The 22,603-nt window shown below is 34.0% G+C and overlaps 1 protein-coding gene across 1 annotated transcript in view; it reads left to right on the forward strand.

The window, feature by feature from the left end:
• The first annotated feature begins 3,227 nt into the window (after positions 1-3,227).
• Positions 3,228-22,603, forward strand: part of LOC117683127 (scavenger receptor class F member 1-like) — a 38,285-nt gene continuing 18,909 nt past the window's right edge. Inside the window, exons 1-5 of the mRNA XM_034451977.2 lie at positions 3,228-3,423; positions 5,368-5,502; positions 6,601-6,738; positions 7,223-7,363; positions 9,963-10,100. Coding sequence (XP_034307868.2) covers positions 3,228-3,423; positions 5,368-5,502; positions 6,601-6,738; positions 7,223-7,363; positions 9,963-10,100 — 748 coding nt within the window. The remainder of the gene's footprint in view (positions 3,424-5,367; positions 5,503-6,600; positions 6,739-7,222; positions 7,364-9,962; positions 10,101-22,603) is intronic.

The following is a 22,603-nucleotide window of genomic DNA, read 5'->3' on the forward strand; positions in this document are numbered from 1 at the left end:
ACATATTTGTTGTATTGTTTAATGAGTTTTTACAATTCTAATCTTAATTATGTGAAGTTAAGTTTATGTTATTATGCACAATTTTATCAGCATTTTCAACATTCTTTAACTCTGACACATGCATCCGTTTAATATCTCCCAGTTTATATTCAAGAAATTTATTATGTTTGCTAAAAGCCAATAAATCAGTAATAATACAATAAAAAAAGGTAAAACTAGAATAATTTTTCAATTGATTTATTAACTGAATCATATATTTTTTATCTGCTGTAAGCATCAGAAATTTCACTTACTTTTAAATCGATCCAAAATTACAAGACAAAAATGAAGACTTTGTTTTTTCAAACGAGTTTGTGGTTGATAATGCTTAATCCAATATCTCCGCTTTTATTGCGTGAGTATATTTTGTATGTGTTTATATATTGCTTATATATTTTGTGAATGCATGCATGGTGTTTGAACAGAATCTTTAAGATTCGTTCACCTTTACGTTGTGAGTTTATGCACCTGTTATTTTCATAATTAGTATTTCATATTTCAATCTGACATCAAGGTATGTCAGATTAACATGACTGCATGCACATGAAATTAAGGGTATATCGAATCACCTTGCGTTTCGGTTTTCAAAGTTTTATGCTGAAATGTACAAAAATGTACAAAAAAATCAATAACTAAAACTACCCTTCAATCGTCAAAATAAATTTTAAGCTATTTATATACAGAGAAAATATCGTACATTGAAAAAATGGTTCGTGATTCATTTGATGTTCCTGCTCACCTCAATGAAGGAAGTTTTCATGGTGGAAACGCTATTCAATATTTTATGCTCCAGCTCTCAAAAATCGAAAAAAAATGACAAACAGTATATTGATAAATCGAAAATGTTATTAGCTTTCACGAATTGTAAATGTTTTTAACAAAACTTACTAAATGTAGACCTTATTCATGAATATTCAGCCCCTTCAGCTTTGGGTAAATCGAATCACCACGTGTGTTCTGCATCCAAAAAAATCAAGGCTTACCACACATATCATTGAATTTTTTTGTTGAATTGTTTTTGTTTATGCAAAGCAATGAAAAGTATAATGCCAGACCCATGAAAGACGAGTTTTTTATAAGCTGGCCTTTTCAAGTTTCCTCTGTGTTTGATCAGATAGCAAATACAAAGCGATGCATAGGTTTTTTTTATATTGAAAGTAGTCAAAAGCATAGACTAGAAAATAACTAATTAATTGTTTACGAACAAGTCACATGCCAATGGCTTGAAGTTTTAAACTCTTTTTTATACAGTATACCAAAATGTAAATTATAACAGTTGTTGTACTGTGCAAATAGGTCAAATCGCAATGTATAACTGATATTCAAAATGTATTAAAAAGTGTTTTTCATTCTCTAAAACATTTTAAATTACAAGATCTAAAACTTAATGGAGTAACTGGCTTGGTATATCTGCCTTTTTCTATCTCTAGAGTGAAGGAACCATTGAAAAAGTTTGATAATATATTTTTCTCATTTCTACTACGTACATTTCCAGCCTAATAACATGTGACTAGATTATTTTTATACAATCGATAAGTTTTTAATTTGTTACCATTTGGTTTGTTCTTATCATTATGTTACTGCTCATGCCCCTCTTTTTCATCAATTTCAAATACCATTTTTGAATATGAACAAGTCTCAATTTCGTCTTATAATTTGATTCAACTATAGTACTGGAATTACATTTTTCTATATTTTAAACTCTATACTCTTAGGACGGTTTAACTGTACATGACCACCATGTTTATTTTTAATCAACCTGTTATCATTAACATGTTGTATACTGTATGACAAAAAGAGTCTAAAAACTTCAAGTCATTGTTTTGTGAGAGCTGTACTCCATCCCAGGTCCACAAGGGTTGTGATAACAAAGGCGTTCTTTTGACACCGAGGAAATATCAAGCGGCCTTATATTGCACAGACTCGATTTTACTGCGGATTTTAGTTCCCCAGATCCCTGCTCCGTAATACATGACTGTTTCCACAAGGGAGTTGTTGTTGTTTAATTTCACATAAACACTGAATGACATACCGCCATATTATATGTATTTTTTGCAATGGGTAGATAGAGCGTTATTTTTTTCTACTTTTTTTTTTAGACTGTATGGTCAGTAAACCTAATTTTTTAGAAATATTTTTTATCAGCCTGATTTGTGTCAGTTTGGCTACCCGGAAGTGATCAACATTACACTAAAGTGGTGGTGTCATAGGATTTCCTGTCAAAGAGGCTACTTCAAAAATAGAAATATTTTATGACAACGATCTGTTTTTTGACATTTTCGCCTTTTTCTTAATGCCAAAAAATTAATTAAAAATGAGTGTTTTACATATTTTGCAAACTAATTGTAAAAAAGAGATTCTGAATACTCTAAATGACTGTACGTTTCTGTCTTAAGGCTTATATGTTACTTGCATTGAAATATCAATGGACGTGATCATGATTTAAACTGAAATATATTTTTCTAGTTCAAATGCTTATAACGCTTTCTTTTTTTTAGCCTTTTGGATTGTCAGTCAACATTTCAATATCAGTTTTCGAGCTATTTAATAAATGCGGAGCTAAAAAAATCAATGTTACAATTGTATGCAAGCAAAGCTTGTGGCATTTTTGATAGTCTGTTTTCAAAGAATTTTTCTCATTGCTAGTTAGTTATGAACACAATAAACAGTTTATGTTTAGTTTTGTCACATTATATAAATTTGTTTGAAACTTAACATTTTATATTCAGCATTCAATATGTTAAGAAATAATAATAATGATTATAACGGTGATCACAAACATTAACAACAAAAATAACCCCAAAATATAAACAATCAAAAAGTGAAATTCTCACATTAATTTTTCAGATCAAATCGAAACTATGCCCTAGATCTATTGTTGCTTGACTTCATTGTTTGTGATTTTATGACATCTTTTGATAACATAAAAATGTGTTTTTATTAAATAGGAATTGATTTGAATTCATTTGTAATTTGTTTTGTCTTTTAATGACATCTAGACGTTTAGATTCAAAATTGATAGGATGGGACGTTATCAAACAATGCTTTAAACTTCAATGACTGTATATTATTTTCCTAACTTTATCATTATGTTCTTTTGCAATATGTTTGATACATGTTTGTATTCTCATATCTTAGCTATTTTTCTTTTTTTCCCAGCAAATATTGCTCTAAACAAAACTACTTACATGTCTAGTACCTTCAGTAATTTTACCAGCTCAAATAAAGCCGTGGACGGTCAGAAAACAGATTTGTCATACAGTGGGGGTCAGTGTGCCATATCAAAACATGGATATAAAACAGTTGAATGGAGGGTGGACCTCGAGAATCTCAGCAGCATCAGTAACATTACAATCTACTTTAGGACGGAGAATTCACCATGGGGTAATCAAATGAATCTAAATGTATATCAATAAGTTATCAAAAAATTCCAAATATCACCATGTCTTCATTTGTTCAATATAGAACCCCAAAACGTAATTAAAGATGAGATCACACAATCTTTATTTGAAAAATTAAAGAGAATACACAATATCAAGATGTGTTCATTAGAGCATTCTGATTTAGCTTATCGTCTTCTAATTATGAAATGAGTTTTGTAAGAAAAATATAAAATCAATACAGAACGTTTAAGTTCAGTAAAAATATTTCAGAAAATGTACGATATAACTACATTAATAGATGTTGAAATGCAAACATTATGTTCAACATTTCAAAAAAAATTTGTACGATAAAGATAATTTAAATATTTTTAACAAGTTTCGTTTTTGTTTCTGGCAGTCAGAAAGTGGTCAGGTCTGTATAGCTATTATGATCATGAACCAGTGTTGTTCATTTAAACTCTTTATCTACTTAACACTGTGAATCTTTGTGCAGACAGACAGACAGACAGAGATAGATAGATAGATAGATAGATAGATAGATAGATAGATAGATAGATAGATAGATGATAGATAGATAGATAGATAGATAGATAGATAGATAGATAGATAGATAGATAGATAGATAGAGGGAGAGATTCTGATTTAAAAAGATAACAATGAACACAGTACTTGGAACAAAACCTAATCGGAACACAAAATCTATAAGCAAAATTTATGTTATTAACAATGTATTAAAAACACCATGAACCAAATAGGTGAAATGTTTCAAAAATATTTTGGTAGGGTTAGACTTCAACGAAATGAAAAATCAATTCTATTTAAACAAAAACATACCACAAACAAATACATACCCGCTTCCGGCATCTCCAAGCGGATAATCTGTGGCATAAATATTTTGCTGTTTTAGAACGTTGCTTGATCTTCTAGCTCATCAAAGTGTGAAAAAGACTAGAACAAGATCATAAAACACATTGAGTTACACAAAATATAGAGATGATCGTAATAAATTGTTCGGAGCAGATCGAGTTTAAATCGTGAACTCGATTGGGACAATGCTATCAGAACGTATGTGATCGTATCAAGCCGGAGATAAAATTCTAACAGATTGGGTAAAATGAAATATGTTTAGAGTGACTTTACCGTATCAAAGCGCCACCAATTAATGAAGAATGTATCGACTCACATCACCTCGTATCTAAACCTAAATCATGAGCAGTTCCGAGATCTTCTAACATTTGTCATTTGTGGCGTTTGTTATTAAAACAACGTGAAATGCATACACTGTAAATGTTATTAAGCATTTTGTATCAAATATTATGTAATTGTCAATATAATGTTAATTTCTTTTCTTATCAAGAAAAAATAGATGCAAATTAAATACTTAGCAATGTTAAAAACAGAAAGTCTTGTGTTGATTCACTTTTGTGGTATGGTATATATTTTCTAGACGAGTTATTCACATAAATGTACATTCTTGACTATTTTAAAATGATTTCAAAATACTTTTCGTTTATTGGAGTAGGTGAGAATAATGGTCATACTTCACGATTTCTTGGTTTCTCCATTTTTATCTCCAATACGACAATGAAAGAAGACGGATGGCTTTGTTTCCATGATAACTCATTCTATAACTTAACGACAATCCCAGCTATCTTAACATTAGAATGTATCATGCACGGGAGATATGTCATATACTACAACGAGCGGAAAGAAGGACAACCACACTATTATTCAGACGAAGCAATTATTGAGTTATGTGAGCTTGAGGTTAACGGTAACCTATTAATAATATATTTGGCCATATTCATACATGTATCAAAATAAGTATCAAACATTTTTTCCAATCTGGTTTCATTTCTGTCATGAAATTTCTTATTTGTAATTAACACACACACCATACATAGAAAGTAGACAATAAATGATGGTTTATACGATAATTTTGAAGGATGCTTTCGAGGACAATACGGGGAAAATTGCACAGAAAAATGCCGTGAGAACTGTGTAAATGATACTTGTGATATTAATTCAGGAACGTGTTTCGAGTGTGATGTTGGCTATAGAGAGCCTCATTGTGATTTAGGTAAGTTAATATATTGATGATAAGATTTCCAATGCCTGACTGATTTATTAAATTATATTACACGAGTCATTGTATCTCTTTAAAAATTGAAGAAAAAAAATCTTTGTTAAATTATCCGAGTACTAATCTTGTTGCTTTTATTGCCTCATTAGGAGCCACTATGTGTTTGTTACAATATCATGATCAATGAAGTATTTTGTTTTAAGATAAAGTGATAGTTTTTTGTCTTAATGTTTTGGGTTGTGAAGACTTTTGTTCAAAATTTCTGAACCTGTCTTAGTCACGTTACACTGCTGCAAGGTCCATAAATCACGGATGGCATATCAAGAAGTTTTTATGAATATATGAATATCATATCCTTTATGTTGTGTGATGTCATTTCTGAGTCTGTACCGTATTGTAATACAAATAGTTAGTTTTCGGTGCAGTGGATTTGATTTATTGAAATAAAAAAAATTTCAAAGTGCGTTGCCACACCGCTTGTAAATAGGCTTTCGTGGTCTTTGAATGTTATGCAATTATCTCTTTTGGTGTATATTCTGTTTAATGATAGTTCATTGACCTGTTTATTTGATGTTAGTATCTTTCTGGCTCGGTGAAAGTGCGTTGATTTTGATAGCGAGTAACTGTTCGTCCACAAAGATGAGACCTCTACAGCGAGATAATTTAAATTGTTAAGAGGCCTGCGGCTTACATAGGGGTTGTATGAATAGCGGAGATAAAAGAGAATATGGTGGACATTGCCTTTTATACGAGTTGTTATCAGCTTTGACGCAAAATTAAACTGGTACAACTTTTGTTCAGCAGAAAAATTATAACGATTTGCTTTCAAATCCTTTTTGATTTTTGGTTTGTTTCTTTATATAACAAATGTTGACTGTGTTTTCGGGCAACTTTGATTATATAGAAGCCCCCCTCGGGACGAACATATTGCCTTCCGTTTCGCATCGGGCAATATATTGTCTCGCGATGGAGATATAATCAATATTGGCCCTAATCCCAGTCAATACTTATAAGTTAATATATACATATTTCATTGTGCTCATATTTTTCTAATATATTGAAAATTATCAAGCATAATTCTATGTTTCATTGAAGAGTGTGACAGTGGCATGTACGGACCAGGGTGTAGTCTGACCTGCGGAGTCTGTATCAACAACACACAGTGTCACCACATCAACGGGAGCTGTCTACAGGGGTGTGGTCCGGGATTTTATGGTCGAAAGTGTGATGAAGGTTTGTTTATTACAATTGAACATGGTTCATCATTTAATTAAATCAATAATAAAGCGTATCTTCATGGGCTGGTCCAATATTTTGTCACATTCGGCTCTAACTAACCGTGAATTAGTTCCAGTGCTATATGCCAACAGTGAACAGTCATCGCAACTATTCACCGGCGGCACTTAATTTCCCTCATTTGACTTCTGGAATACTTCTGGTATAATCTGAATCGCTACGTTTAAGTCAAAGTCTGATAATTCTAATCTGTTTACCATGAAGAAAAATCGGCATTTCCGAAAAGTAAAACCTTCTTTGGTATAATAAAATACCTACCTACTGACTATTCCGACGGTAGCTTCACCCCGTGAAATAGTCGGTGTCTTGGGGGAAATTGAACTTGCTATCGTCCTAATAGCCAGTAAATAAGTATATAGTATTTTATTACATTTTGACAAATGTTGTAAAAATTAGTTAAACATAATATGATTTATTGTAGGATGTCCTTTTGGTAAATATGGAATCAATTGTCAATATAACTGTAGTGCAGCCTGTAAATCACTATACAACTGTAGCAGAACCACAGGGGAGTGTGTGGACGGGTGTCAGCCTGGATGGAAAGAATTTCATTGTGATCAGAGTGAGAAAAATTAACATATTATTCTCTCACTTTAATAAAAAATGAACAATTATGTTAAAATTTTTACTTTTTAACATAAACATGACTCAGCTAAGACATTGCTAACTTTGCTCCCTGTTACCATATAAAGCCCCTTTCACAATTGGCGCACGAGCAGAAGGGACAACATATTCTTGCGACAGAAAAAAAAAAGATATGGTTCGAAAAATGTTGCCAAAAAATTGCACAAGGAAGAGTACATGTACGAAACATGACAGTTATCATGTTGTAAATTCTGTATTTACCGCAACCCGGTAAATTCAAAATTTACAACATGACACCTATATGCGACTGTTGTACAATGAAAGCAAGTGTTGCTAGATAATGCGATAGGATCGCACGAAAGACCAGATGATCGGAAGATTGAATGAGCGCCAATGCGATAAAATGATCACGAGTTTCATCCTACTAATGTTCGTACGAGTCAGAAGGGGGTATATATACCGCCTGTTTTTGATGCTCTTCAAAAGAAATAGTTGAATATAAGAGAAGATACCACCCAAGACGATAATAAAAGCAACAACCAAAATCAAGGCAATTGTGGCCTGAAACAGATATACTTATAACCTGTATACTGTATAAGGGAACTAGTCGCACCGTTTTTTTTTTACTCATTTCGTTCTTTTTGTCAGTTAGCAGATTTAGACTTGGCGAGTTCCAATGTCTCGTATTATATCTCTTTTACGGTAACCACAGCATTGTTGGAGCGAATTCAAGACGAGACAAAACCGTCAGTAGAAGCGAAAATATCACAGGACGAAACAAATCCTATATCCAGTATTGTCGCAAAGCATGGATTAATCTTGCAATGATAGTGAGATGTTGCAAAATTACATGGCAAACGTTGAGCTACAGTCTTATGGTCGCACAGAATACGCATAAACAGTTGCGATTTATCTTAGGATCTTTAAAAGTCGTGCATCACTTTTACGAGTACTTAAAACGTTGTAAAATGTTCGTACTAATGTCTATGCGTTGTAGTGCAATAATTTGGATCGCATTCGGGCGCATTTGAATAGTGTGCATGTCCACATTTTAAGGAGATTGATGCGACCACAAAAAAACGCATGCACCGATCGCGAGAGCTCGTGCAACGCCAAAAAATTCCGATCGCAAAGTGTGGTGAGGTGTTCATTTGCAAATGGTGAAAGGGGCTTAAGACATACTTAGTGTAGGACTCAGGCAGGTCCTAAGAATCCGCCTAAGTCCCACTTATGACCTAATTTAAGTCAAAGGCTTAACATGCTTTATGTTACGAGCCTCAGTCCATTGTTTGTTTTGTTTTGGCGTTCTCGAACACTGCCCGTGTCGTAATATCGTGATGCCGTTAGAACTTGATGGAATAATATAGTGAATTTCTTTTTATGGTTTGTTCTACATTTTACCTCATCAATAAAGCATTTCACATACTCTGAAAATAATTTGTCCATTAAGTCGAAATATTTAACCGAGGCAACCCTTGTCTGTAACATCACTGAGAGTTGTTTTTTTTGGTCTGAATTCAGATGATTTTCTCAGGTTTCACGATTTTATATAAATAATCACATGTACTTCTTGTAAACTGACCATTATGTGTTAACAACCTATTCAGCAGGCCGCTCACTTACTATATTGAAAATGTTACAGCTCAATATGAGCACTGTTATTATCTATATTGATTAAATCAAACCTTTGATATTGGTGAATATCAAGATATTAATTGTGTTTAAGATATGTTATTGATACACTGTATTTAAATGCTGAATTGAAATAATTAACACACAACTTCTAAATTTGTGTTAAACTTAAATATAAAAAATATATACTTGAAAATAAGTTTAAGGCACCTTAAGACACTCTTCTACTTACTCAAAACTAAGAACAAGTCCTTCTTAAACACAGTCTTTGACTTAAGTACCGTTTAAATTACGAGCGCCAGGACAGTTATCTTGAATCCAAAAGTCTTAAAATTAGCGCAGATCAGCACAATTAAAAGACTGAAGATTTATGGTTCACGGTATTTGTTGGAATTAAATTGGCATCTTAAAGGGGCATGGTCACGATTTTGGTCAAAAATTATTCTTTCGATTTTAATGTTAACAATGCTTCAGTAAGACATTTTTAATAGGCAACCAAAATTTGATTGCCATTTCTTGAGTTATAAGCAAGTTCTAGAGCTTACAATTCTTCGCTATGTAAACAAAACTTTTGTTTACATTTTGAATGTTGAAGTGAAAATTCCAGTTTTAGACCTCAAATGAATGTGTTAATCGTTAGAAACTGTTTATTTATGCTTAAAATGAATACAAAGATAGACAAATAAGCTTGAAAACGTTTTTTTTACTGGTATATTGAACCTATGTAAACAAAAACAGGGCATGAGCCTTGTTTACATGACGAGGAATTGTGAGCCCTGTATCATGCTTAAAACTCATCGACTGGCATCTAAATTTCATTTGGTCATTAGAAATGCATTCCTAAAGCACTGTAAATAATAAAAACAGAAAATAAAATTTAACCAAATCGTGACCATGACCCTTTAAGGTTTGAGTGACCATATTTGATTTTTCTTTTTAAATAGAGTGTGACAATAGAACATTTGGACCAGGATGTGGTCATAAATGTGGAGAATGCATCAATATTACTCAATGTAACAACATCAATGGGATCTGTGAATTTGGATGTGCACCTGGATTCTTGGGTGTGACATGTAACGAAAGTTAGTATTATTATTGAAGATTTTGATCGTAGAGGAAATCTTCAAAACATTCAAATAAGATTAGGAAACTTTTAAAGCTTCTGCAAAAAATGAAATTGTTTGCTATGCTTTTACTAATAACATTATAATTTTGTTTTGAACTGTTAGGTGATATGAATTCAGTTCTGCTGAAATTGTTATAAACCCAAGCGTTAATATAACGCATCGATGATTCTATAACAGGCTCAATTTTAAGTAGAGGTCAATTACGAAGTTGAAAAGCCTTTGTTTATTGATTTAGTGATTACAATCTGTGATCAGTAAACAACTGTTTGTACATTTATTTCAAATCTTGCAAAATAGTTAAGATGTCATGGTTTAAAACATTAAAGGGGCATGGTCACGATTTTGGTCAAAAATTATTTGTACGATTTTAATGTTAACAATGCTTTGGTAAGGCATTTCTAATAGTCAATCACAATTTTAGTGTCATTCGTTGAGTTATAAGCGAGTTAGAGCGCATAACATTCTTCGCTATGTAAATAAAGTGTTTGTTTACATTTTGAATGATGAAGTGAAAATTCCTGTTTAAGACCAAAAATGAATGTGTTAAACGTTAGGAACTGTTTATCTATGATTAAAATGAATACAAATATTTACCAAATCAGCTTAAAAATATTTTTAACTGGTATGTTGAACCTATGTAAACAGATACAGGGCACGAGCCTTGTTTACATGACAAAGAATTGTGAGCTCTGTATCTTTCTTATAAGTCCATGAAAGACTCTCAAATTTCATTTGATCATAGAATTCGGCCAAAATCGTTACCATGCCCCTTTAAACCCATAAGCGCTCTTTGTTAGTTTTTCGTTCATCGGCAGCTCTTTACATAAAGTAGCTAACAATCTACATATTGAATTGACATTACACAGAGAGCTGTTTACAAAATAAGGGAGACAATGATTATTTATTGTCTTGAAAGCTATCCCCATTGAACCCTATCCTATAATATTGCTTAAACTCTAAGTTATTACTTGATTCCAGCATAATATCCTAGGTTTTTGAAAGACTTGTATTGTTTTATTTAATTTATTTTACATCATGATAACGTTTTGATTACAGACGTATTTAATATTCTTATGGTCATTAAGGTCTTCCGTTTCCAACGGAAGACCTTATAGTGATTGTAATGTTTCTTATTAAGGTCTTCCGTTGGAAACGGAAGACCTTATTGTTTTTGCTTTGTTTCTTTTCCTCTATTATTATTATTATTTTTTTTTCTCCCACGTTTTCTCGAAAACGCTTCAGTCGATTTTGATAAAAATTTTAGATCTTGTTTATGACAACATTTGTAAGAAAAGTACATGGGATTTTTTTGGTCGTCACTTCCGGTCCCGAGATATTAAAGATTTTATGTTTTTGCTTGTTCACGAGTTTTCTCCAAAAGTATTTAAGATAGAACTTTTAAATTTTCAGAGATCGTAGAGAGTGAACGGCCGCAGTGTACTACGCATATCCGAACGTCTGCCGTCACTTCCGGTCGTCAGCGGAAGGAAATGAAAAACCTTAATTTTTCAATTTTTTGAACTTGAATTTTTTTTATGTTACTATTCGATAGAGACACTCTAAAAACCTCTGAATATGAAATCTGTTTTAAAATCGATCCATGCATTCTCGAGATTTTGGGCTCCAAAGTTCTGAAGCGAGAGTCCGCGTAGCTCAGTCGTTAGAGTGGTGGACTTGTGTCCAGGCGACCCGGGTTCAGTCCCCGAGTGCCGATTATTTGTTCTTGCTTAACTGTGTTTTGTTTAACGATTTTATCTTTATAATGATGGATTTGAATGTTTTCCGTTTTCTTTTTGTCATAAATAAAAATAATAGCGGCTTTTTTTCAGTACAAATATAGAGCTCTTTTCTGTCAACTGCTCGCTAAATTCGGACGATTGTCGCATTGCCGGCATCAAAGACATGCCGCCGAAGCACCCCTGCAGTTCGACCGCATTAGAGTTCACTGGATCGCTTTGCCGGCATCAAAGAAATGCCGCCATTTCAATGATTGTATACACACAACATTTAGCAATGCACCAACGTTTTTAGTATTTTACATAGCTTAAAAAGAAAGGTTGTTTTGTATTTATTCAAACATTTAGATATGTACATGTATGCATGTATACATGCGTTTATTGACAAATGTTGCGTTTATATTGAATTCCTGAACACTAAAATCTCTCTCTCTCTCTCTCTCCCTCTCTCTCTCTCTCTCTCTCTCTCTCTCTCTCTCTCTCTCTCTCTCTCTCTCTAAAAGATCTACTACAGGTAACATGGAGTAATGAGGCTAGAGGCTAATGTACATTTGACGTCCAAAAAAGTAAATACGTATTTTTTTCTAGTTACGGGATATTGTCTACGGATGTTATTTTTTGAAATTCACTGTTCAATGATTTAATAACAAATCTATTGACTGTCTGGGATTAAAAAAAAACGATTTTTATTATCAACTGAATGCTTAACATTGGTCATTTAGACATAACACTTGGGTATCGTTTGGATTCGGGAAAATGGGGAATAAATAATCATACTATATTTCTAATGATGTAGGTTATTTTATTTGCTGACTTACCAGAATTTTTTGTTATGCAGTTATTGTCGGCAAAGAAAAACTTGAGACAAAAAGAAATATAATACATATGAAAAAGCAGATAAAACAATTATAAATTTCTTTATCAAATCAGAGACGTAAATGTTATTTATGTCTCTGATCAAATCGATTTCTGATTAATCTCTCTCTCTCTCTCTCTCTCTCTCTCTCTCTCTCTCTCTCATCATACATATGTAGTGTGTAGCATGTAAATGTTATGGCATTTTATATATTTTATTTCTGAAAACTTTAAAAGTAAAAAGTAAATCCATAAATTGCGTTTGAGCAATACTGCTGTTGTCATAGGCAAAATCCCATCGTGAGCTCTGGACCGGTAAATGTCCAAGTAAAAATAAACTGGCGACTTCGAGAGAATAATGCGTATATCTCCCCTATTGTAAGACCCATCAACTTAAAATTCGGCAGGAGTGTATCTCAAACATTACTTTTATGAAAAATACATGCACGTTGCGAGTGTTTTTAAAGATTAATTGATTTTTTAGGATTTTGAAGCGAGCTGATAGTTTTCTATCTGGGTCAGAGTTCGACCTCTTTCTTTATGTATGGTTTCATTGAAATTAATGTTGAAATGGGCGTGGCCCCTGTGCAGCCACGAAATATTTCTGTTGCATGTATATTTCTTTTTTTCCGTTTAGTCTGAATCTACGATAGCGTGTGAACTACTTATGAATGTAAGAACTGTGGAAATTACTGCATCAAATTTTTACCGAATAAATTTACGTGTTACTAATTTCGTTATTTCTACATTTATAAAGATTCTATCAATCCTGCTGAAATAAAACAGTCAAAGATAATAGTAAACGACACGAACAAAAATTCTCAACACTGAAATACATGGGTAAACTGCATCAGTCATTGTTTTAGGACTTCCCCTAATAGTTGTTACACGAACCCGAGATCCACACCTCAAAATTCTATTTTCGATTTATTTACGACGAAAATCAAGCTCGGGTCTTTTCACCCCCCTCCAGACAAAAACGCGTCAATATTTCAAATGACCTCGCACTGTTACCAAACCTAAATAGTCAGACATCTTACACTTTGTTTTTCATCTCATACAAAAACTCAGCTCTTCTCCCGGGCGAAAACGCCCCAAATTCAAACACAAATTCGGGAATTATATGGCGTCAGCCATGTTTTGAGACAACTGCAAAGGCTGTGTGTTCTAATCTCGCCGGAGCCAAGATTTGTTCTTTCTCTCTATTTCTTTCTCTGCTTTTTATTTAATTTTCTAACTAAAATAATCAACATAAAAGGGTTGTTGGACTGTAGTACAAGTTGAAAAACACTCTTCAATTAAGATTTAGACAAATACAGTCTTTTATTATTAGGGTCTTCCGTCTTCAGCGGAAGACACTTCTATTCTTATTGTTATTAGGGTCTTCCGTTTACAAAGGAAGGCCCTCTTTTTTTCTTCGGTTTCTTTTTATTACAGGTTATCAGACCTGTTATTAAGTCAATAGACCTCTTATTTAATATGAAATAAAATGGGACTGGTCCTTAAAATTAAGGATCCTACAGGTGTATAATCCTTCATCCATCGCTCTTTTAGATCACATCTGCATTTCCTGATATGTTTCGTTGATGAAGATAAAAGGCAAGGTCATTTCCTGTTCTAAAAATCGGACGGAAGACCTCCTCGTTGCTCGCAACGAGATCGTGTCTAGTTATTATTAGGGTCTTCCGTCTTCAGCGGAAGACCCTTCTATTATTGTAATGTTTCTTTTTCACTTTTCTTATTATTAGGGTCTTCCGTCTTCAGCGGAAGACCCTTCTATTATTGTAATGTTTCTTTTTCACTTTTCTTATTATTAGGGTCTTCCGTCTTCAGCGGAAGACCCTTCTATTATTCTATTGTTTCTTTTTCACTTTTCTTATTATTCTTTTTTTTTTTCTTACAAATTTTGTGCAGGCGATTTCTCGGAGATGGCCCGCTCGATTTGAGTCAACTTTTCAGGGATGATGCCACGTCATCTGAAGTTTGTACCGCCGCGACAATTTTTAAAAATATACTTCCGGTCGGAAGTTATCGTCGTTTTACGATTTTTAAAAGCCAATTTTGTCGGTCGGGTTTCACAAAAACGAGTAAAGATAGAGAACTGAAATTTTCAGAGATGATAGAACTACCGTTTTTCTGGTGCACCTTGGTATAGAGAATGTCCACCGTCACTTCCGGTCGTCACCGGAAAGAAATTTCAAAAATTGAATTTTTCGATTTTTTTATTTTTTAATATATTTCTTTGAAATTTTTACACCTTATAGTGACCCTTTCACTGATTTAGAATATGCAATTTGTTTTAAAATCGATCAAGGCATTCTCGAGAAATTAAGCGTCAAAGTTCTGAAGCGAGAGTCCGAGTAGCTCAGTCGATAGAGTCGTGGACATGGCCAAGGCGACCCGGGTTCAAGCCTCGAGTGCCGCAAATTTTTTAAAACTATTTTTCGCTTAGATTTACGTTTTTATCTTTGAATTGATAATTTTGATCTTATCTATTCAATAATCGAACGGAAGACCCACTCGTTGCTCGCAACGAGATCGAATCTAGTTAGGGTCTTCCGTTTCCAACGGAAGACCCTATTGTTTTTCTTCGGATTCTTTTTCATTATTATTATTCTTCCTCTGACTTTTTTTGTGGCTTATATCTCAAAAACTATTCAACCGATTTCCATGAAATTTTCAGAACTTATTTGGTATCGTAAACACTCGAGGTTATTAAAATCTAAACTTATGAAGTCACTTCCGGTTTCAGAAATTGACGATTTTGTAAAATTTTAAGGGTCATTTTGTCCACGCATCTCCTCCGAAACTAATCAAGATAGAAGCTTGAAATTTTCAGGGATTGTAGATAAATGTATGTAGATGTACCCCATTGACTTCACTTATGAAAATTGTGTTAGGCTTCGAAGCTCGCCTGAACCTGAAAATAAGCACCAAATTTTTCCACGAAATTTTTGAACATTTTCTGAAATATCTTTTCATGTATACATATTTTGTGAAAAAATGTAATGCAAAAGATTTTATTCTTGCAAGACCTTTAATTTGATATAAAGGAAAAGGGGCTGGCCCCTCAAATTAGGGGCCTAGAGGGCTCTAAAGTCTTCTTACAATAACCTTTTACTGAACAACAATTTGTTATCAATCATAGAAGCAAAAATGTTAATCGTACAACTGTTTATCTGTACAGTACCATAGCTTAGTCATATATGACGTAATTAGAGGTTTCAAGGGGCCAGAAGTTCAAAACTTTGATCATTTATATCGGAAAAAAAGAGAAACATTTTGAAAAGCAATGTAGAACAAAATTTGCTCAAAATGATGTTCTGTACAATATGCCACCTTAAATTTTTGATGATGGCCCAACTAAGGATTTTAAGGGTTGGCCCCTTAAACACATTTATACAGATATCTCGAGAACGGTTAACACTTTGTGAACACTTGTTGAACTAAATATGTTTATATTTGCAAGACCTTTAATTTGATATCAAGAAAAAGGGGCTGGCCCCTCAAATTAGGGGCCAAGAGGGCTCTAAAATCTTCTTACAATAACTCTTTACTGAACAAAAATTTGTTATAAATTATAAAAGCAAAAATGTTCACTGTACAGCTGTTTATCCTTTTATTTGATATAAAGAAAAAAAGGGCTCGCCCCTCTAATTAGGGACTAAAAGGGCTAGTAAGTCTTTTTATGATAACTTTTTTATAAGCAATAATTTGATATTTTTCATTTAGCAAAAACAAGGAACTTTTTAAGCTTAATCTAACGCTGAAATTCGTTTTAAAATCTGACCATGCACTACAGAGAAATTGGGGTTTGAAATTTGATTTTTCCGAAAATTTTGATTCCGCGTTCTTGGTTTAAAAAATAATTCGTACCAAAAATAATCGTGTCAAGTCGTACATGAACACATTCGGGTTTATTTTGTTAAGTCATTCTTGAAATCGGAAAGGTTTTTGTTAAGCCGTACTAAAAATCATTCGGATTTTTGTTAAGTCGTTCCAAGAATTATTCGATTTTTTTCTTATTGTTTTAGTTACTCTTGTTCTTGGCTTAAGATCACTGCTTCTTACAGGTACTTCTAGCTTTTCTCTCGACATTAACGGAAGACCCACTCGTTGCTTTGCAACGAGCTTTGCTCTAGTTATTATTATTATTCTTTTTTTGTCTTACAAATTTTGTGCAGGCGATTTCTCGAAGATGTCTCGTTCGATTTCCTTCAAATTTTCAGGGCTGATGCCTAGTCATATGAATTTTATACCGCCGGAACAATTTTTAAAAATTCACTTCCAGTCGGAAGTTATCGTCGTTTTACGATTTTTAAAAGTCAATTTTGTTGGCGATGTTTCTCAAAAACGAGTAAAGATAGAGAACTGAAATTTTCAGAGATGATAGATCTAGCAATATCCTCGTGCACCTCGGTCAAGAGAATGTTGGCCGTCACTTCCGGTCGTCACCGGAAGCAAATTTAAAAAATGAAAATTTTCAACTTTTTGTTTTGATATATTTTTTCAAATTAGATGATAGTGACCCTTTCACTGATTCAGAATATGTAATTTGTTTTAAAATCGATCAAGGCTTTCTCGAGAAATTAAGCGTCAAAGTTCTGAAGCGAGAGTCTGAGTAGCTCAGTCGATAGAGTCGTGGACATGGCACAGGCGACCCGGGTTCAAGCCCCGAGTGCCGCAAATTTTTTTTAACTACTTTTTGCTAAGATTTGATTTTTTATCTTAAAAATGATGGATTCTCTTCTTTTCCGTTTTGATTTTGTAAAGAAATTACAATAATAGCGCTTTTCCCCGTATTTGTGTATTGAGATCCATAGCTATGTATTCATACTGAAATAAAGTTAACATGTTGAAAAAAATCAATAGTTACATCTTTAAAACAACGCTTATACATTGTTCTGACGTATGTATTTTATATAGAAATTGCATAATATTTGATATTTAGAATTTAATATTCTCCGTTTCATATAGAAGTCACTGACCGACCCCCCCCCCCCCCCCCCCCCAATTCATAAAATCATTTAGTTTTTCTGACCCGATTTTACTTGATCTTTGATCTTGGACCATTAATTCCAACTTAGCTCCATTCTAGATTACTGTACTAAATACCAGAACAATTCGTTCATTATTAACAGAATTATGAACTTTTTGGCATTTGAGTTTCAATCGTCGTGTTTGACGTGTACTGTACAAAAAAATTCTAACTCCCGAGCCCTTCACTCAATTCTAATGAAAATTCGTGAAAATAAACCTCGGACTCCATTCTTATTATCTGTCAAATATGCAGCGGATTGAACAATTAAAAAGAATCAAACGGCGCGTATAGCCTATACGCGGAAATAAAATTTACACACTACACACACCGACACCCCCCCCCCCCCCCACCCACCCCATTTCACAAAATCATTAAGTTTTTCTGGACTGATTTTACTGAATCTTTCATCTTGAACCTTTATTTTCAACCTAGTACCATTCAAGATTACTGTACTAATTACCAGACCAATTCGTTCACTTTTAAGAGAGTTATGAATTTTTGGACATTTGAGTTTCGATTGGCGTACTTGACATGTACATGTACTGTAGAAAAAAATTCTAATTCCCGAGCCCTTCACTCAATCCTAATGAAATTTTGTGTAAATGTACCTCGGACCCCATTCTTATTATCTGCCAAATATGCAGCGGATTGATCAATTAAGAAGAAATTCCTGAGATCAAGCGGCAAGTATAGCCTGTACAAGGACTTAAAATTTACACAGTACAAGGGATGTAAGCAGCCGCGTAATATTTCTGTTGCATGTATATTTCTTGTTTTCCGTTTAGTCTGTATCTACGATAGCGTGTGAACTACTTATGAATGTTAGAACTGTGGAAATTACTGTCATCAAATTTTTACCGAATAAAATTACGTGTTACTGATTTCATTATTTCTCCATTTATAATTATTTTTACCAATCCTGTTGAAATAAAACAGTCAAACACAATAATAAACGACACGAAAAAAAATCTCAACACTGAAATAAATGTGTAAAATGCATCAGTCATTGTTTTAGGACTTTACTTCCCCTAATTGTCGTTAACCGAATCCGAGATCCACACCTCAAAATTCTACTTTCGATTTATTTACGACGAAAATCAAGCTCGGGTCTTTTCACCCCCCTCCAGACAAAAACACGCATCAATATTTCAAATGACATCGCACTGTTACCAAACCTGTGTGGTCAGACATCTCACACATCGTTCCTCATCTCATACAAAAATTCAGCTCCTCTCCCGGGCGGAAACGCCCCAAATTCAAAGAGAAATTCGGGAATTATTTCGCGTCAGCCATGTTTTGACGTGAACCTTTGCTGAAATACTGCTATGACACCTGCAAAGGCCTCGCCGGAGCTAAGATTTCTTCTTTCTCTCTATTTCTTTCTTTCCATTTTTTTTTTGGGGGGAGATTTTCTAACTAAAATATTCAACATAAAGGGGCTGTTTGAATGTAGTACATGTTGAAAAACACTCTTCCTTTAAGATTTAGACAAAAACAGCCTTTTATTATTAGGGTCTTCCGTCTTCAGCGGAAGACCCTTCTATTATTGTAATGTTTCTTTTTCACTTTTCTTATTATTAGGGTCTTCCGTCTTCAGCGGAAGACCCTTCTATTATTCTATTGTTTCTTTTTCACTTTTCTTATTATTCTTTTTTTTTTTTCTTACAAATTTTGTGCAGGCGATTTCTCGGAGATGGCCCGCTCGATTTGGGTCAAATTTTCAGGGATGATGCCACGTCATCTGAAGTTTGTACCGCCGCGACAATTTTTTCAAAATTCACTTCCGGTCGGAAGTTATCGTCGTTTTACGATTTTTTAAAGTTAATTTTGTCGGTCGGGTTTCACAAAAACGAGTAAAGATAGAGAACTGAAATTTTCAGAGATGATAGAACTACCGTTTTTCTGGTGCACCTCGGTATAGAGAATGTCCGCCGTCACTTCCGGTCGTCACCGGAAAGAAATTTCAAAAATTGAATTTTTCGACTTTTTTATTTTTTAATATATTTCTTTGAAATTTTTACACCTTATAGTGACCCTTTCACTGATTCAGAATATGTAATTTGTTTTAAAATCGATCAAGGCATTCTCGAGAAATTAAGCGTCAAAGTTCTGAAGCGAGAGTCCGAGTAGCTCAGTCGATAGAGTCGTGGACATGGCCAAGGCGACCCGGGTTCAAGCCTCGAGTGCCGCAAATTTTTTTTTAACTATTTTTCGCTTAGATTTACGTTTTTATCTTTGAATTGATAATTTTGATCTAATCTATTCAATAATCGAACGGAAGACCCACTCGTTGCTCGCAACGAGATCGAATCTAGTTATTATTCTTTTTTTGTCTTACAAATTTTGTGCAGGCGATTTCTCAGAGATGACTCGTTCGATTTCCTTCAAATTTGCAGGGCTGATGCCTTGTCATATGAATTTTATACCCCCGGAACAATTTTGAAAAATTCACTTCCGGTCGGAAGTTATCGTCGTTTTACAATTTTTAAAAGTCAATTTTGTCGGCGATGTTTCTCAAAAACGAGTAAAGATAGAGAACTGAAATTTTCAGAGATGATAGATCTAGCAATATCCTCGTGTACCTCGGTCACGAGAATGTTGGCCGTCACTTCCGGTCGTCACCGGAAGGAAAATTAAAAAATGAAAATTTTCAACTTTTTATTTTTATATATTTTTTCCAATAAGATGATAGTGACCCTTTTACTGATTCAGAATATGTAATTTGTTTCAAAATCGATCAAGGCGTTCTCGAGAAATTAAGCGTCAAAGTCCTGAAGCGAGAGTCCGAGTAGCTCAGTCGATATAGTCGTGGACATGGCCCAGGCGACCCGGGTTCAAGCCTGGAGTGCCGCAAATTTTTTTTTCATTTTTTTCGCTTAGATCTACGATTTTATCTTTGAATTGATAAGTTTAATCTAATCTATTCAAAAATCGAACGGAAGACCCACTCGTTGCTCGCAACGAGATCGAATCTAGTTATTATTAGGGTCTTCCGTCTTCAGCGGAAGACCCTTCTATTATTCTATTGTTTCTTTTTCACTTTTCTTATTATTCTTTTTTTTTTTCTTACAAATTTTGTGCAGGCGATTTCTCGGAGATGGCCCGCTCGATTTGGGTCAAATTTTCAGGGATTATGCCACGTCATCTGAAGTTTGTACCGCCGCGACAATTTTTCAAAATTCACTTCCGGTCGGAAGTTATCGTCGTTTTACGATTTTTAAAAGCCAATTTTGTCGGTCGGGTTTCACAAAAACGAGTAAAGATAGAGAACTGAAATTTTCAGAGATGATAGAACTACCGTTTTTCTGGTGCACCTCGGTATAGAGAATGTCCGCCGTCACTTCCGGTCGTCACCGGAAAGAAATTTCAAAAATTGAATTTTTCGACTTTTCTATTTTTTAATATATTTCTTTGAAATTTTTACACCTTATAGTAACCCTTTTACTGATTCAGAATATGTAATTTGTTTTAAAATCGATCAAGGCATTCTCGAGAAATTAAGCGTCAAAGTTCTGAAGCGAGAGTCTGAGTAGCTCAGTCGATAGAGTCGTGGACATGGCCAAGGCGACCCGGGTTCAAGCCTCGAGTGCCGCAAATTTTTTTTTAACTATTTTTCGCTTAGATTTACGTTTTTATCTTTGAATTGATAATTTTGATCTAATCTATTCAATAATCGAACGGAAGACCCACTCGTTGCTCGCAACGAGATCGAATCTAGTTATTATTCTTTTTTTGTCTTACAAATTTTGTGCAGGCGATTTCTCGGAGATGACTCGTTCGATTTCCTTCAAATTTGCAGGGCTGATGCCTAGTCATATGAATTTTATACCCCCGGAACAATTTTTAAAAATTCACTTCCGGTCGGAAGTTATAGTCGTTTTCCGATTTTTAAAAGTCGATTTTGTCGGCGATGTTTCTCAAAAACGAGTAAAGATAGAGAACTGAAATTTTCAGAGATGATAGATCTAGCAATATCCTCGTGTACCTCGGTCACTAAAATGTTGGCCGTCACTTCCGGTCGTCACAGGAAGCAAAATTAAAAAATGAAAATTTTCAACTTTTTATTTTTATATATTTTTTCCAATAAGATGATAGTGACCCTTTTACTGATGCAGAATATGTAATTTGTTTCAAAATCGATCAAGGCGTTCTCGAGAAATTAAGCGTCAAAGTCCTGAAGCGAGAGTCCGAGTAGCTCAGTCGATATAGTCGTGGACATGGCCCAGGCGACCCGGGTTCAAGCCTGGAGTGACGCAATTTTTTTTTCTCAAAATTTTCGCTTAGATCTACGATTTTATCTTTGAATTGATAAGTTTAATCTAATCTATTCAAAAATCGAACGGAAGACCCACTCGTTGCTCGCAACGAGATCGAATCAAGTTATTATTAGGGTCTTCCGTCTTCAGCGGAAGACCCTTCTATTATTCTATTGTTTCTTTTTCACTTTTCTTATTCTTATTATTAGGGTCTTCCGTCTTCAGCGGAAGACCCTTCTATTATTCTATTGTTTCTTTTTCACTTTTCTTATTCTTATTATTAGGGTCTTCCGTCTTCAGCGGAAGACCCTTCTATTATTCTTCGGTTTCTTTTTCACTTTTCTTATTCTTATTATTAGGGTCTTCCGTCTTCAGCGGAAGACCCTTCTATTATTCTATTGTTTCTTTTTCACTTTTCTTATTGTTATTATTATAATTCTTTTTTTTCTTACCGATTTTGTGCAGACGATTTCTCAGAGATGGCTCGATCGATTTCAATGAAATTTTCAAGATTAACGTGTTTTTATCTGAAGTTTATTGTTTTTTATCCATTTCTGAAAATACACTTCC

Source organism: Magallana gigas, chromosome 4 (assembly GCF_963853765.1).
Source record: "Magallana gigas chromosome 4, xbMagGiga1.1, whole genome shotgun sequence".
In the NCBI taxonomy this organism is placed as follows: domain Eukaryota; kingdom Metazoa; phylum Mollusca; class Bivalvia; order Ostreida; family Ostreidae; genus Magallana; species Magallana gigas.